This window comes from Neoarius graeffei, chromosome 2 (genome assembly GCF_027579695.1).
Source record: "Neoarius graeffei isolate fNeoGra1 chromosome 2, fNeoGra1.pri, whole genome shotgun sequence".
NCBI classification, from domain to species: Eukaryota; Metazoa; Chordata; class Actinopteri; order Siluriformes; family Ariidae; genus Neoarius; species Neoarius graeffei.
The window spans coordinates 32,331,884-32,347,715 of NC_083570.1; the positions used below are offsets into that span (position 1 = coordinate 32,331,884).

Consider the following 15,832-nt stretch of genomic DNA (forward strand, 5'->3'; position numbering starts at 1 on the left):
GTTTTCACAGTTATACTTTGTGACTATATAGGACACAGTTATAGAGGTAAATTATTGATAATCATGTTATCTGTCATCACCCAAATGAGGATGGGTTCCCTTTTGAGTCTGGTTCTCTCGAGGTTTCTTCATGTCGTCTGAGGGAGTTTTCCTTACCAAATTACAAAAATATGTGCTTAATGCCTCACTGGAAAAAAAAAAGTAATTGTTTTATTTGTTGTGATTTAAAACCAGATTACGCTTTGTCAAACAGAGAAATGACTAGTTTCAGTGGAAAGGGTAAGTTGTGCTGTTTACTTTGATATGTGGTACATTGTAAAGTGATATATGGACTTCGTGATTTATTCACCTGAGAAAGAGGAGTGTGAAAATGGGTGAAGAATTTAGAAAAGATGTTACTTTACAGAAATTTGATCTGTTTTATAACAATAATTACTTCAGTATGTACAAACAAACATTGTACAAATGTGACAAGCATCATTACAAAGCTCCAGTTCTGCTCTTTGTTGTGATGTTTCATATTTAAGCAATGAGCAATTCAAACAAGAATAATGGGTGTGGAAATGGGCGCAGAGCTATATGCAGATTGCAACAACAGTGGTGCTTGAAAGTTTGTGAACCCTTTAGAATTTTATATATTTCTGCATAAAAATGACCTAAAACAACAACAGATTTCACATAAGTCCTAAAAGTAGATAAAGAGAACCCAGTTAAACAAATGAGACAAAAATATTATACTTGGTCATTTATTTATTGAGGAAAATTATCCAATATTACATATCTGTGAGTGGCAAAAGTATGTGAACCTCTTGGACTAGCAGTTAATTTGAAGGTGAAATTAGAGTCAGGTGTTTGTCATCCCATTGATTGAAATCAGGTGTGAGTGGGCACCCTGTTTTATTTAAAGAACAGGGATCTATCAAAGTCTGATCTTCACAACACATGTTTGTGGAAGTGTATTATGGCATGAACAGTGATTTCTGAGGACCTCAGAAAAAGCATTGTTGATGCTCATCAGGCTGGAAAAGGTTACAAAACCATCTCTAAAGAGTTTGGACTCCACCAATCCACAGTCAGACAGACTGTGTATAAATGGAGGAAATTCAAGACCATTTTTACCCTCCCCAGGAGTGGTCGGCCAACAAAGATCACTCCAAGAGCAAGGCGTGTAATAGTCTGTGAGGTCACAAAGGACCCCAGGGTAACTTCTAAGCAACTGAAGGCCTCTCTCACATTAGCTAATGTTAATGTTCATGAGTCCACCATCAGGAGAACACTGAACAACAATGGTGTGCGTGGCAGAGTTGCAAGAAGAAAGCCACTGCTCTCCAAAAAGAACATTGCTGCTCATCTGCAGTTCGCTAAAGATCACATGGACAAGCCAGAAGGCTATTGGAAAAATGTTTTGTAGACAGATGAGACCAAAATAGAAATTTTTGGTTTAAATGAGAAGGGTTATGTTTGGAGAAAGGAAAACACTGCATTCCAGCATAAGAACATTATCCCATCTGTGAAACATGGTGGTGGTAGTATCATGGTTTGGGCCTGTTTTGCTGCATTTGGGCCAGGACAGCTTGCCATGATTGATGGAACAATAAATTCTGAATTATACCCATGAATTCTAAAGGAAAATGTCAGGACACCTGTCCGTGAACTGAATCTCAAGAGAAGGTGGGGCATGCAGCAAGACAACGATGCTAAGTACACAAGTCGTTCTACCAAAGAATAGTTAAAGAAGAATAAAGTTAATGTTTTGGAATGGCCAAGTCAAAGTCCTGACCTTAATCCAATCGAAATGTTGTGGAAGGACCTGAAGCGAGCAGTTCATGTGAGGAAACCCACCAACATCCCAGAGTTGAAGCTGTTCTGTACGGAGGAATCGGCTAAAATTCCTCCAAGCCAGCGTGCAGGACTGATCAACAGTTACTGGAAACGTTCAGTTGCAGTTATTGCTGCACAAGGGGGTCACACCAGATACTGAAAGCAAAGGTTCACATACTTTTGCCACTCACAGATATGTAATATTGGATCATTTTCCTCAATAAATAAATGACCAAGTATAATATTTTTGTCTCATTTGTTTAACTGGGTTCTCTTTATCTACTTTTAGGACTTGTGTGAAAATCTGATGATGTTTTAGGTCATATTTATGCAGAAATATAGAAAATTCTAAAAGGTTCACAAACTTTCAAGCACCACCGTATGATTAAATTTGATGTAAACTGAAAATTCACCCTTTGTTTAGATGTTCAGAAAAGTCATTGTTATCATTGGTTAACTTTAAATAAAATAATTTTTGACCTAAACAGAAAAGGGTTAATCACAGCAACCTCTAGTTGTGTATGTGGGATCCTAGCCTGATAACAAATGTATATTAAATAACTTTACATGCTCTGTACGTTGTTATTTACTACAGAGCAAATTAAAACCATACCAGCTGGTAAATGCCTTTGGCTGCTGAGCGGGTTGCATAATAGTGAGCTACCACAAGCATCTGCTCAAACATTCCATGGGCTGGAGCATGCGCTTCTGAAGACTTGGTCAGGTTCTCACACTGGTTGGGGAGAAAAACAAATTAAAAATATTTAAAAACTATATAAATTTAATAACTTGATATGATTAAACTCATTATTTCAAGATATTACCTCATTATTTTGACTTATTAACTCAGTGTCAGGACATTCTCTCATTATTTCTACCTATTAGCTCATTATTTTGACAACTTTTTTTAAGAGGTATTCCATTATTCGACTAAATCTGATTAATGTAGCACATCATGTTGGACCACACTGCACACTGTGTATTACACTCCGAAGATATCCTCATGGCAATTAGGTGGTGCAAGAATAACACTAGAATGCACAGAGGTTGTTTGCTGGTGCAGTAACAAGCTTGTTAACACAAGAATGTGAATCGTACTTGTATAGCAGTGTGCATGGTACATTTACTAATTTCATTCTTTCATATTTAGTACCTACTTTAGCTAAAATCATCTGAAAATATCACAGGCAGGTGCAAACTAGAACTGTGTGAGTGGGTGAGATTGGCAGAATACATACATGAATAATATGTTTTGAAAGGGCCTTACTCTTCTGACTTTACCGCTGTACTGATTTTATCGCTCTACTGGCTGTACTTACTGTACTGATTTTACTCCTGTGCTGACTTCACTGCTGTACTGATTTTAATACTGTACTGACTACTGACTTTACTGCTGTACTGATTGTGTTGATCTTTACTCCTGTACTGACTGTGCTGATTTCACTGCTGTACTGATTTTACTGGTGTACTATTTTTACCTCACCTGGGACGGAGTCCACCAGGGGGGAGGCATTGTTTTCGGTCAGGTTTCTTTGTTTGTTTCTTTTGTGTGTGTTTTTTGTTTACGATATTATGGGAAAACAGCTGGATCAATCTTCATGAAACTTTCAGGATACAGTTGTGTTCACAATTATTCAACCCCCACTGAAATTAAGTGTTTTGGCCAGTTTGACATTGATTTTGATCATTTCAGTCATCTTATTTACAATTAAATCAAAGAGGCACTTGTAAATTAGACAAATATAACATAACATTTATAATAAAATGACCACAAATGTCTTTTCTGTGCTCACATCATTATCAGTTTTATTCAACCCCCAAGTGACATTCATTCTTAGTACTTAGTACAACATCCTTTTCCAGTTATAACATTGTAAATGTTCCCTGCGTGTGGGTGGAACACAGAGGACGGCAGGACAGAGATCAAGGTAAACAGGAGGCTTTATTGCCGTACTTTTCAGTCTGACAATTGAATAACAATCACACACCCACTGTCGTCTCCTCTGGGGAAGCTCCTTTCCGCTCTCACTCTCCCTCCTTAAATAGGGCACGGTCACTGGGAAGACGCACACAAACACAGGTTAATTGCCGTCAGGTGTAGTGATTCTGCCACTTACCTTCCCTGACTCCGCCCTCCTGTCACAGACCGGCGCTTGACCACGCCCCCGCTGCCACATACCCCCACCGCCCGACTCAGGCCGGGCGGCCGTCCGGTCTGCAGCCGACTCCGCCCCCCCCCTTGACGGGAGAGGAAGTCCGCCACGACCATCTGCGCCCCCGGCCTGTGGACCACCTTGAAATTGAAGGGTTGGAGTGCCAGATACCAACGGGTGATCCGCGCGTTGGCATCCTTCATGCGGTGGAGCCACTGGAGGGGCGCGTGGTCCGACCAGAGGGTGAAAGGGCACCCCAGCAGGTAGTAACGGAGGGCGAGGATCGCCCACTTGATTGCTAGACACTCTTGTTTATTATAATTGTTTGTATAATTGTGCTGTAGCGCCCCTCACACACTGACAGCTTCCTGCTAATGTACAGGATGGGGCGGTCCTCTCCCTCCACCTCCTGGGACAAAACCGCCCCCAGCCCTCTGTCCGACGCGTCGGTCTGCAACACAAAAGGGAGAGAAAAGTCAGGGGAGTGTAATAGTGGCCCCCCACACAGTGCAGCCTTTACCTCAGCGAAAGCCCGCTGGCATTGCTCCGTCCACTGGACCGGATCTGGTGCCCCCTTTTTAGTAAGATCAGTCAGCAGGCTGGTGACGTCCGAATAATTAGGTATAAACCTACGATAGTAGCCAGCCAGCCCCAGGAACTGTCTCACCCCCTTTTTGGTCTTGGGCCTCGGGCAGGCCGCAATTGCTGCTGTCTTGTTAATTTGGGGACGCACCTGCCCGTTGCCCAAGTGGAAGCCCAGATACCGTACTTCCACCCGCCCAATCGCACACTTCTTCGGGTTGGCTGTGAGACCCGCTCGCCTCAGCGACTTAAGGACGGCCCTCAGGTGTTGCAAGTGCCACTGCCAGTCATTACTATAAACGATGATATCATCGAGGTATGCGGCCGCATAGGTGGCGTGGGGGCGGAGGACCCTGTCCATCAGCCGCTGAAACATAGCGGGCGCCCCAAACAGCCCAAAAGGAAGTGTGACGAATTGGTGCAAGCCGAACGGTGTGGAAAAGGCCGTTTTCTCCCGGGATAATGGAGTCAAGGGGATCTGCCAATATTCCTTCGTCAAATCCAGTGTCGAATAAAAGCGAGCCGTGCCTAGTCGATCGAGCAACTCATCAACCCAAGGCATTGGGTACGCGTCGAATTTAGACACCGCGTTGACTTTTCTATAGTCCACACAGAACCGGACCGACCCGTCGGCCTTGGGGACCAAGACCACCGGGCTGCTCCAGTCACTGTGGGACTCCTCGACGATGCCCATTTCGAGCATGGTCTGAAGTTCTTCCCGAACCACCTTTTTTTTTGTGTGTGTTCGGGTAGCCTGTAAGGGCGGCTACGCACTGCCACCCCCGGGGGCATCTCTATGTGGTGCTCTATGAGGTTAGTGTGGCTGGGCAGGGGCGAGAACACATCCGAAAACTCAGCCTGCAACTGGGTGACCTCTGTGAGTTGGGTCGGGGAGAGGTGGTCTCCACAGGGGACCGGAGAGGTACGTGATGCCAATGTTCCTTTTTGAACCTCCGGCCCCAGCTCCGCCTTCTCCGGAACCACCGACACCAACACCACAGGGACCTCCTCATTCCAGAGTTTAAGCAGATTGAGATGGTAAATCTGTAGCGCCCCACCCCTGTCCGTTCGCCTCACCTCATAGTCGACGTCCCCGACTCGCCATGTGACCTCAAAGGGTCCTTGCCACTTGGCAATCAATTTAGAGCTCGACGTGGGCAACAGTACGAGTACCTTATCTCCCGGAGTGAATTCTCTAAGGCGCGCACCCTTGTTGTACAGGCGGGCTTGCCGTTCCTGGGCCTGCCGCAAATTCTCCTGAGTTAGGTGGGTGAGCGTGTGGAGTTTTGCGCGCAGGTCCATAACGTATTGAATTTCGTTTTTGCTTTGTGAAGGTCCCTCCTCCCAATTTTCCCGCAGCACATCCAGGATGCCGTGCGGCTTACGCCCATATAATAATTCGAACGGGGAGAACCCCGTGGAGGCTTGGGGAACCTCTCGCACTGAGAACAACAAGGGTTCGAGACACTTATCCCAATTACGTGCGTCCTCACTTACGAATTTTTTGATAATATTTTTGAGGGTGCGGTTGAACCGTTCCACTAAACCGTCCGTTTGTGGGTGATACACACTGGTGCGGATCGGCTTAATCCCCAATAACCCATACAGTTCGCGTAGTGTTCGTGACATAAAGGTAGTGCCTTGATCAGTCAGAATTTCTTTCGGGATTCCAACTCGGGAGATGACGCGGAAGAGCGCCTCTGCAATACTGCGTGCTGAGATATTGCGCAGAGGCACGGCTTCCGGGCATCGCGTTGCATAGTCCACCAGAACTAATATAAAGCGGTACCCTCGTGCTGACCGATCTAATGGCCCGACGAGATCCATCCCAATTCTCTCAAACGGGGTCTCGATTAACGGAAGGGGGCGCAAAGGCGCTTTTGGAATGGCCGCTGGATTTACTAACTGGCATTCGCGGCATGCCGTACACCACCTACGAACATCGCTGCGAATCCCCGGCCAATAGAATCGGGCCATTATTCGGGCTAGTGTCTTATCCTGCCCTAAGTGTCCAGCCATGGGATTAAAGTGAGCCACCTGGAATACCAATTCCCGGCAGCTCTTCGGAATTAAAAGCTGTGTGACTCGCTCTTTCGTCTGAGTGTCCTGCGTCACAGTATAATCTATCCTTCATAACTGCGAAGTAGGGGAAGGACGGGGTGGCATTCGGCTGGAGCGTTTGACCATCGATTACTCTCACTTGGTCAAACGCATGTCGCAGAGTCTCGTCTCGCGATTGTTCTAATGGGAAATCCGCGAGGGATTCCCCAATAGAGAGAGGAGGAGCCGGCGGCTCCTCACTCTGACGCGGAGATGACGTAGACGGCTCTGTGACAGCTGCTCCCGCCAAAGTGACACCGGGACCTCCCCGTGTCAAATGGCAGGACCCACTCTTTACTAGGTGTGTCATTAAACCCCGAAATCCCAGCCAATCAGTCCCCAAAATCAAAGAGTGGGTAAGGCGAGGATTAACTGCCGCCTTCACTATAAATTTTTCCCCTCTGAAAATAATGTGGACCGACACCAAAGGGTAGCGGTGAACATCCCCGTGCACACACAACACCTTCACCCCCTGTGCTCCCCCCAATGCCTCGTTTTGAACCAGGCTTTGGTGAATTGAGGTCTGGTTACAACCAGAATCCACCAACGCCTGACATGTATCCCCTTGGATACTCACCGGTATGCGATACGCTCCGGCCCGATCGAGGGCGGCCTCTGGCGCGTCGGGGATCCGAACCACTGCGCCCACTTCCATTGCCGTGCACTGTTGTTGAAGGTGGCCCGGCTCCCCGCAGCGCCAGCAAACCGGCCCGGGCTTTCCCTCTGCACCGGTGTTCTGGGGCTCACTCACCTGAGGGGGGGGAGAGACAGACGCAGAAGGGAGAAACGGGAGGGCACCGCGGGTGCGGGGGGCCGGCTGGGGTGGAGCCGGCCCCCGTCTCCGTGGTGGGGGAATGGGGTGAGGACGGGACACAGAAGGAAGGGGAGAAAGAGAGAGAGAAGAGGGGAGAAGGGTCGACGTCATCTGCTGTCCTGCCGCCGGAACAGCCGCCAAATGATCCTCCCCCAGCTCGACTGCCTGATCCAGCGACGCTGGGCGGTGGCACTGGACCCACTCCGCGGTTCCTGCTGGTAAGCGGGCGATGAACTGTTCCAGCACCACCTGGTCGACGATCCCCTCGGCGTCGCGATCGTTGGCCCTCAACCACCGCCAGCAGGCGTCCCGGAGCTGCTGGCCGAACGCGAACGGCCGGCCGACTTCCTCCAATCGCACAGCGCGGAAGCGCTGGCGCTGTTGCTCAGGTGTGTGCCCCACGCACTGGAGGACGGCCCGGCGAATGTCCGCTTAAGCCAGTCGGCGGGGAGCTGTAGCGCAGCCAGCTGTGCCTCTCCCATTAGGAGGGGGAGAAGGCGTGCCGCGCGCTGCTCCATCAGCCACCCCGAGGCTTCTGTGACCTGTTCGAACAGCGTGATGAACGCCTCGGGGTCGTCCTGCGGGCCCATCTTGGTGACAGTGAGGGGAGACAGGCCCGCGGCCGGAGCGCTGGTGGACCCCGCCGACGCAAGGAGGTGCCAGAACGCCTCGCGGTCTTCCTGCTGGGCCAGCACCAGGGCTTCAAAGCGCCGCTCTTGTTCCTTCCGGAGTGCGATGAGTGCCTGGTGCTGGCTTTGCTGAGCCGTGGCGAGGGTGTGGACCAGGTCGGCGAACGGGGAGGATTCCATGGGGCTGCTTGGTTGGTGCTCCACTTTGTCCCGGGTTTCGGCACCACTGTAAATGTTCCCAGCGTGTGGGTGGAGCACAGAGGACGGCAGGACAGAGATCAAGGTAAACAGGAGGCTTTATTGGCGTACTTTTCAGTCTGACAATTGAATAACAATCAGAGAGACACACACACCCACTGTCGTCTCCTCTGGGGAAGCTCCTTTCCGCTCTCACTCTCCCTCCTTAAATAGGGCGTGGTCACTGGGAAGACACACACAAACACAGGTTAATTGCCATCAGGTGTAGTGATTCTGCCACTTACCTTCCCTGACTCCGCCCTCCTGTCACAGACCGGTGCTTGACCATGCCCCCGCTGCCACAAACATCTTTCAAGCGTGAAGCATAGCTTGACACAAGTGTCTTGCAGCGACCAACGGGTATCTTAGCCCATTCTTCATGGGCAAAAGCCTCCAGTTCAGTCACATTCTTAGGCTTGTGCGCTGCAACTGCCTTCTTTAGGTCCCACCAGAGGTTCTCAATCGGATTTAAGTCTGGTGACTGTGATGGCCACTCCAGAATGTTCCAGCCCTTCATCTTCAACCATGCTCTTGTGGACTTGGATGTGTGCTTAGGATCATTGTCCTGTTTAAAGGTCCAACGTCTCCCAAGCCGCAGGTTTGTGACAGACTCCATCACATTTTCTTCCAAGATTTCCTGGTACTGAAGAGAATTCATGGTACCCTGCACACGATGAAGCTTCCCTGTACCATTAGAAGCAAAACAGCCCCAAAGCATAATTGACCCCCCGCCATGCTTCACAGTAGGCAAGGTGTTCTTTTCTTCATAGGCCTGGTTCTTCCTCCTCCAAACATAGCGCTGGTCCATGGGCCAAAACAGTTCTAATTTAGTTTCATCAGTCCACAGAACACTTTCCCAAAACTTTTGTGGCTTGTCCACATGACTTTTGGCATACTGCAGTCGACTTTTCTTATTCTTTGGAGTCAGCAAGGGGGTGCGCCTGGAAGTTCTGGCATAGAGGCCGTCATTACGCAGTGTGCGCCTTATTGTCTGTGCTGAAACCTCAATGCCCACATCTGACAGATCTTTTTTCAGTTCCTCACCAGTCACACGGGGATCCACCTGGCGCTTCAGGTAGCGCACAGCAGTTGCCGTCAGGATCTTCTTTCTGCCACGACCAGGTAGCGTTTCCACTGTGCCCTTTGCCTTGAATTTACAGATGATGCTTCCGATAGTATCTCTTGGAATGTTTAACATTTTGGAAATCTTCTTATATCCATTGCCATTCTTGTGAAGAGAAATAGCCTCTTCTCTTGTCTTCTGGGACCATTCTCTTGCCTTCACCATGTTTGTCAACACACCAGTAAATGTCTAGAAGGAGCTGAGTATCACAGTCCTTTTAAATCTGCCTAATTGGTGCTTATTATGCTTGATTGATGCTCGTTGACATCCACAGGTGTTTTCAATACCTGATTGAAAACACTTGAATGAACCTCTGTTCTTATGAGTGGTAGTCTTAAAGGGGTTGAATAATTGTGTCAATGAAGAAATCACAAAAAAACCATTTAATACTTTATTACAAAAGCAATTAATGTCATTTTAGTTGCATTTGGTTCTTTAACAAGTCCTTGAAAGATGTCATTATGAACACAATTACAAATGTACACTGAATTCCCTAAAACCCTTTACAGCATTGGGGGTTGAATAATTTTGAACACAACTGTAGATGGGCATTGGTCTCAAATAGAACCGCTAACATTTTGAGGGTCATCCAGTCAAGGTCACCAAAAAGGTCAAAATAGTTTTTGTTGTGGCTACTACCTCATATAGAGGCGCTAGCCACTGTCATCGTGCTGTAAGAATGTAAGTGTAACAGTCGCGCACTGCGCATGCGCATACACATGTTCTGATTAAAATGGCCAGTGAGCGTATACAATTCAGTTCACCATTCGAAAGAAAAGGACTAGACTAAAGAAATCACTTTCAGACATGTTTATGCTTATTACCGAAGGAAAGTGCATTTCTATTTTAAAATATACTCCAGGTTGTCCCCGTTTCCTCGCCTTCTTTAGCCAGTGGTCCCATGCGTGATGTAGATGTGATGCACTTTCAAGTTGTTACGGGAAGTTGTTGAATGACCACTGAGCTCTAACGCCGGGCCTTTTCTGGGAAATAAGAGGTTTTGGTCATGGTGACGGCATGTGTATGTCAGCCTCGGTTCAAAGGTTTCAGTTTTGAAAACTGTAAGAGGTAATATAAAGTACAGACACTTGGTATATTTTCTGTGATTTTTAAAAAACTGTTCATTTTTAGATTACGCTTCATTTTTGTGGCTACTGCCTCATAGAGTAAATATATATGCTATATTTACTGTGTGGACATGGTGCCAGAAAATGTTTTATTTATAAGCAGTAGCCACATGTACCCATAGGGTACCTATTTTTATATGTGGCTGGGTTAAAGATCTGGGGATCAGGGCACAAGATAAATTCTGTATCGTTTATGCCCGGGTAAGGAGGCATTTCTGGACTTTTTGCATACGTCTTCGTGATGGTTGCAAGGATACTACAAGTTTTAGTATCAAGTGTTAAAAAACCCCCACAGCCGCTCGATTCTCAATCCTCCCTGCTCTTCTCTCCAAGAAGGCAGTAGACGGATCTAAATACAGGAAGAGTGTTTATTAGCAGGCATGATGTTTACAAAAACAAAACACAAATGAAAGAAGAACAACTTTATTTATCACATGTACACTTGTGAAAATTCCTCTCTGCATTTAACCCATCTGAAGCAGTGAACACACACATGCACACACACATACCCAGAGCGGTGGGCAGCCATGCTAACAGTGTCTGGGTAGCAGTTAGGAGGTAGGTGCCTTGCTCAAGGGTACCTCAGCCTAAGGCTGCTCCATGTTAACCTAACCGCATGTCTTTAGACTGTGGGGAAAACCGGAGCACCCGGGGGAAACCCACTGGGAGAACATGCAAACTCCACACAGATAGGCCCCCTTCGGCCGCTGGGCTCGAACCCAGAACCTTTTTGCTGTGAGGCGACAGTGCTAACCACTACACCACCATACCGACTGAAAGTAAAACAGAAAGCAGAATCATAAAGCAGAGTAAACAGTGTTCTAAACATGGCTAGAAACAAACGTGACAGTGATAATGATACTTTGCAAGGCCTCTGTGAAAACAGTGTCTGTATCTGCATGTGCTGATTGCACTCAAATTAGTATCAGGTGTTTCCCATAACAACTGGGTCCCAAGAGCGCGCACAACACGATCCGTGAGTGAGCGTGGCCACTCGAACTGCGCCAGACTCAAATGCACAAAGGCATGACAGTCAAGTGTTCACCTGCTGTGTGACCACAACTTTTAGCTCATGTATATTGCCACCTCAAAATGCCTCATTTTCATCGATAGCCCATCGCAAAGCATCGCAAGCTGTAGTGTGACTGTAGCTCAATGAGACTGATGTGACGTTGGAAGCAACCCAGCAACTGTGCCCTACCACAAGTAAAAATTAGCTTCAACTTGGGGAAAAAAAAAATTTGCAGCCTACTAGATGGTGCTTTGCAGCCCACTAATGGGTGCACACCAAGTGGTTGAGAAACACTGTCCTATATTACCTGGAAACCTAGAAACATAGAACAGCTGAATAAAAAAGGAAATATTGAAGATGTGAATCAGAACCTGCTAGGTGGCCACCTATTGAAGAGCTTGCTATATTCCTTATAAAAAATAAACTTGCCGCACTGATACTATTATAAATATAATTGTGTATTTGCGTATATAATATATATATGGCTTTTTTTGCTTCAGGATGCTGAGATGTGGAGCGACGCTATGCGTATCTGTAAGGAGTACATACCCAATAAGCTGAGTATTCTTCAAGAAGAGTATGAAAAAGCGATCACAAAAAATGGCAGCCGGTAAAACAATATTAATTCAGTTTTGTTATCTGATTTGTTTCATATTTTTCTTCATGTTTCTCAGCACACTTTTTAGATGTACATTTGGGATTTGGATGGTTCTTAGCTCTAATCTTAAAACCAGGGCTATTAAGCATTTTGCAACCTCACTCAAAACCTTTTTCCCATTGTTTCTTAATTAAAACAGCAACTTTTATTTCTCAAACTAAATACATGATGAGCTTCAAATTCTGGGCATGTACATGTCCATAGTTTGCTGGGAAGTGAACCAACATTTGTTAGAAGGTAGAAAGTTTATCTGTTGCATTTGCAATCTGTGTGTGTGTGTGTGTGTAGGGGAGTAGAGGGTATGATTGAGCAGGCTCGGGAGTGGGAGCAGACCGGTGAATATGCTCGGGCAGTGGACTGTTACCTGAAGGTGACCGATTTGTCCAATGTGGCCATACTCGTAACATGTTGGATTAAGGTAATATTCCTCTATACACTTGCATTTTTTGCATTACTGAAGTATTATCTGACCAGGTGTCTTTTTTATTATTATTCTAGTTTAAGCTTTCATCAGACAAATGATAGAGTTGGTGTAAAAGAACTACCTATCTTTAGTTGCAGTGTGAGTTTAGGCCACTTTAAAAAAAAAAAATCCAATTTAGTATATTTTGTTGATGACATGAGTTAATTTGTTCTTTTTATAGTTGTTTGAGGCCGTTCTCAGTATTCAGTGTAGTACTGATGTTAACACCTTATGTTTACCCTGATCTTTCTATCTATACGCTTTGAGTGGCTTTGTTCAGAAATTGAATGTTATACAGTAAATCAGCGCTCCAGATATGGAATAAAACAACCGTGACCGTGAGCACACACTGCACTTTCCTTATTGCACCACAAAAAGACAATAAAAACAGTAATATAATAAACAAAGACAATAAAATGGCAATATCCTTATTTTACTTGGTCGTGAGCAAAACGTACATGAAACCTCAGTTTGTTATCAGGAATTACTTAGTAAGAATAAGTCCCACTATACATGCAAGAAATTTTATAATGAATCATATTTAAGTCACGTGAGTACAACTCAGTCCATGGGATCATCTCAGGTGGTATTTTGGGCCCAGGGCAGTATACTTCGGCTATGAAGGAATGCAGAATGAGGCCATCTGAAGTTCCTTTATTTTATTGCCTATACATTTCCCCTAATACTTCTATAAAATTTTATAGTATGCAAGTTTAAACCCTAAAAAGGCCATTACAATTAAATGAATGAGTGAGTGCAAACAAAATCCACTTTACATACAGCAGAATGGCCAACAGAAGATTACTGATATTACAGGCAACTCATTCTCGGTCATCTATAACACAATGATTTTCTCATACCTGCTCTGGCAGATTTGTCATGTGCTTGTTTGGGCCCTGAGCACCAACTTATTTGTTCCACCTTGATGGTCTGTCAAGCAAAATTATTGCCCTCTGATGGCAAAACACCTGTCTCCTTTATTTTGACTCTTGCCATCTTAATAATAATAAAAAAAATTACTGATCACATGCACATTTGCTTTTTTTTTTTCCTCCCATATCTTTTAGGCAGCAGAATTGGCCATCAAGTTTTTAACACGGGAGAAGGCCATGGGTGTTGTTCAGACGGTTGGGCCTCGTTTGGTGCAGCACAAAAAATACACTGTGGTATGTACATGATACATTTCCAATACAGACATTGAGGTTTGGACAAAGCAAAATATAAAATAGTTTTTGTTTGTTTGTTTGTTTTAACTGAAATTTTTACTGCTTCTTTGCTACTTCATGTATTCACTCAGATCTAGAGAAAAACAACTCGAGGAATCTGAGTTTTTTTTTTTGTTGTTTTTTTTTTTACAATATTTAAAAAAAAATTCACTGTACTTGACAAAAGCAAGTCAGTGAAATAGAGATCTACCATCACAGGCCACTTTAATAGGAACACCCATACACCTGCTCATTCATGCAGTTATCCAGTCCAAGGTGAAGTGCTTCAGCTGACATTCACATCAAACATCAGAATGTGGAAAAAAATTATTTACCATATTGTGATGCTGATATGTGAATGCTTGATTTGAACATTTAACCAAAGCTGTGGATCGGTATCTGTGTGATTGGATTGTGCTGCTGATAGGTGAATGCTTGATTATATAATTACATGAACCAGCAGAGGTACAGGTACCAGGTATTCCTATACAGTGTCAGAACAAAATCCCTTAGATGATTTTACAAAATATATATATATTTTTACCCCATCCAGGCAGCTGAACTATACCTCAACTTGGACCTCATTAAGGAAGCTGTAGACACGTTCATGGAGGCAGAAGAATGGAACAAAGCCAAGCGAATAGCCACGGAGTTGGATGCAAGGTGAGACCTGGGCACATTCATCTCCCTGACAGCAATTTTGCCAACAGTGTGGCACAGAGTAAAATCACGGGTAAGAAAAGATCAGGCCACACTTGATGCCAGAGGAGACAGTTTTGCAGTGATTGCTTGCAAATGTTGACCACATTTTAGCCACTCTTTGTTGTGACTAGAAGGGGTGTTGTTTATCAGGCACTGGAAGGAAGGAATTCGACTTTAAATGTCCAATCAGTAATTGACGCAGCTATAGAGGACTTTCACTGACGTCGCAGATTATTTTCACTCAGCGTCCGCCATATTGCCAGGCAAACAAAGAAACAGCCATGACAATTAATAATGAAAATCAAGATGGCTGCAGTCAGTACAATCTCTCTGAAACGATTAATTTATTTTATACCAGCAGATGGCGTTACATCAAAAAGCTGAAACATGCAGGCATCACAGGTCCATATAGTTTACCCACAAATGTATATCTTTATTATTTATTCTGCACACTGCTCTCTCTCCTCTCTCTCTCTCTCTCTCTCTCTGTGCGCAGACACTTGTTTACCACTTCAGATGGATTAAATGCAGAGGAGGAATTTCACTGTACTTGAGTTTACATGTGACAAAAATAAAAAATAAAGGCAGCTTCTTCTCCTTAATTTACCCACAAATGTATTTATTCCATTTGAAAAATGTACAGCAAACCAGCTACCGGATTTGGGACACTATGACATTCTGAACTATTTAGTATTTCTAAATACACCAGAGATGCTGAAGGCTTACAAAAGTACAGATGCCTCTCAGTATTTCATGGCAGGTTTCGTACATGCCAGAGTGTTATGGGAAATTTCCGATCAAGAAAAATACCTTATTATGGCAAAGGTAAGCTCAGACGTGGACTTCTAATATGAATAAACAAGCCAGGGCCTAGATTTAGCATATTTTATGGTGTTTAGCCTTGCCTACATTATCAGTACATGACAAACATGCTGCCAGTCTAGCCAAGCATTAGGTCTAATAAAATATATCACGTCCAAAGCCTGCATCCAGATATACATTTTAACGTTGCACAGAGCTTTCACACTAACCTGATATATAATGTTCTCCCCATACGGGAATATATATCTTCCTGTTTAACTGCAGCTCGCCAATTTTCTTGTCTTTCTGGGCTCATCAGGAAGTGGTGACAAGTTAAACCAGTCTTATCTCCACATCTGTTATTACATCCAAAAGCACTACAGGTCTCTGGCATTGTTCTGTTAG

The 15,832-nt window shown here is 44.9% G+C and overlaps 1 protein-coding gene across 1 annotated transcript in view; it reads left to right on the forward strand.

Moving 5' to 3' along the window:
- Positions 1–15,832, forward strand: part of ift172 (intraflagellar transport 172) — a 140,729-nt gene that overhangs the window by 108,682 nt on the left and 16,215 nt on the right. The window contains exons 34-37 of the mRNA XM_060914101.1: positions 12,099–12,208; positions 12,545–12,674; positions 13,787–13,885; positions 14,478–14,587. Of these exons, the coding sequence (XP_060770084.1) occupies positions 12,099–12,208; positions 12,545–12,674; positions 13,787–13,885; positions 14,478–14,587 (449 nt within the window). The remainder of the gene's footprint in view (positions 1–12,098; positions 12,209–12,544; positions 12,675–13,786; positions 13,886–14,477; positions 14,588–15,832) is intronic.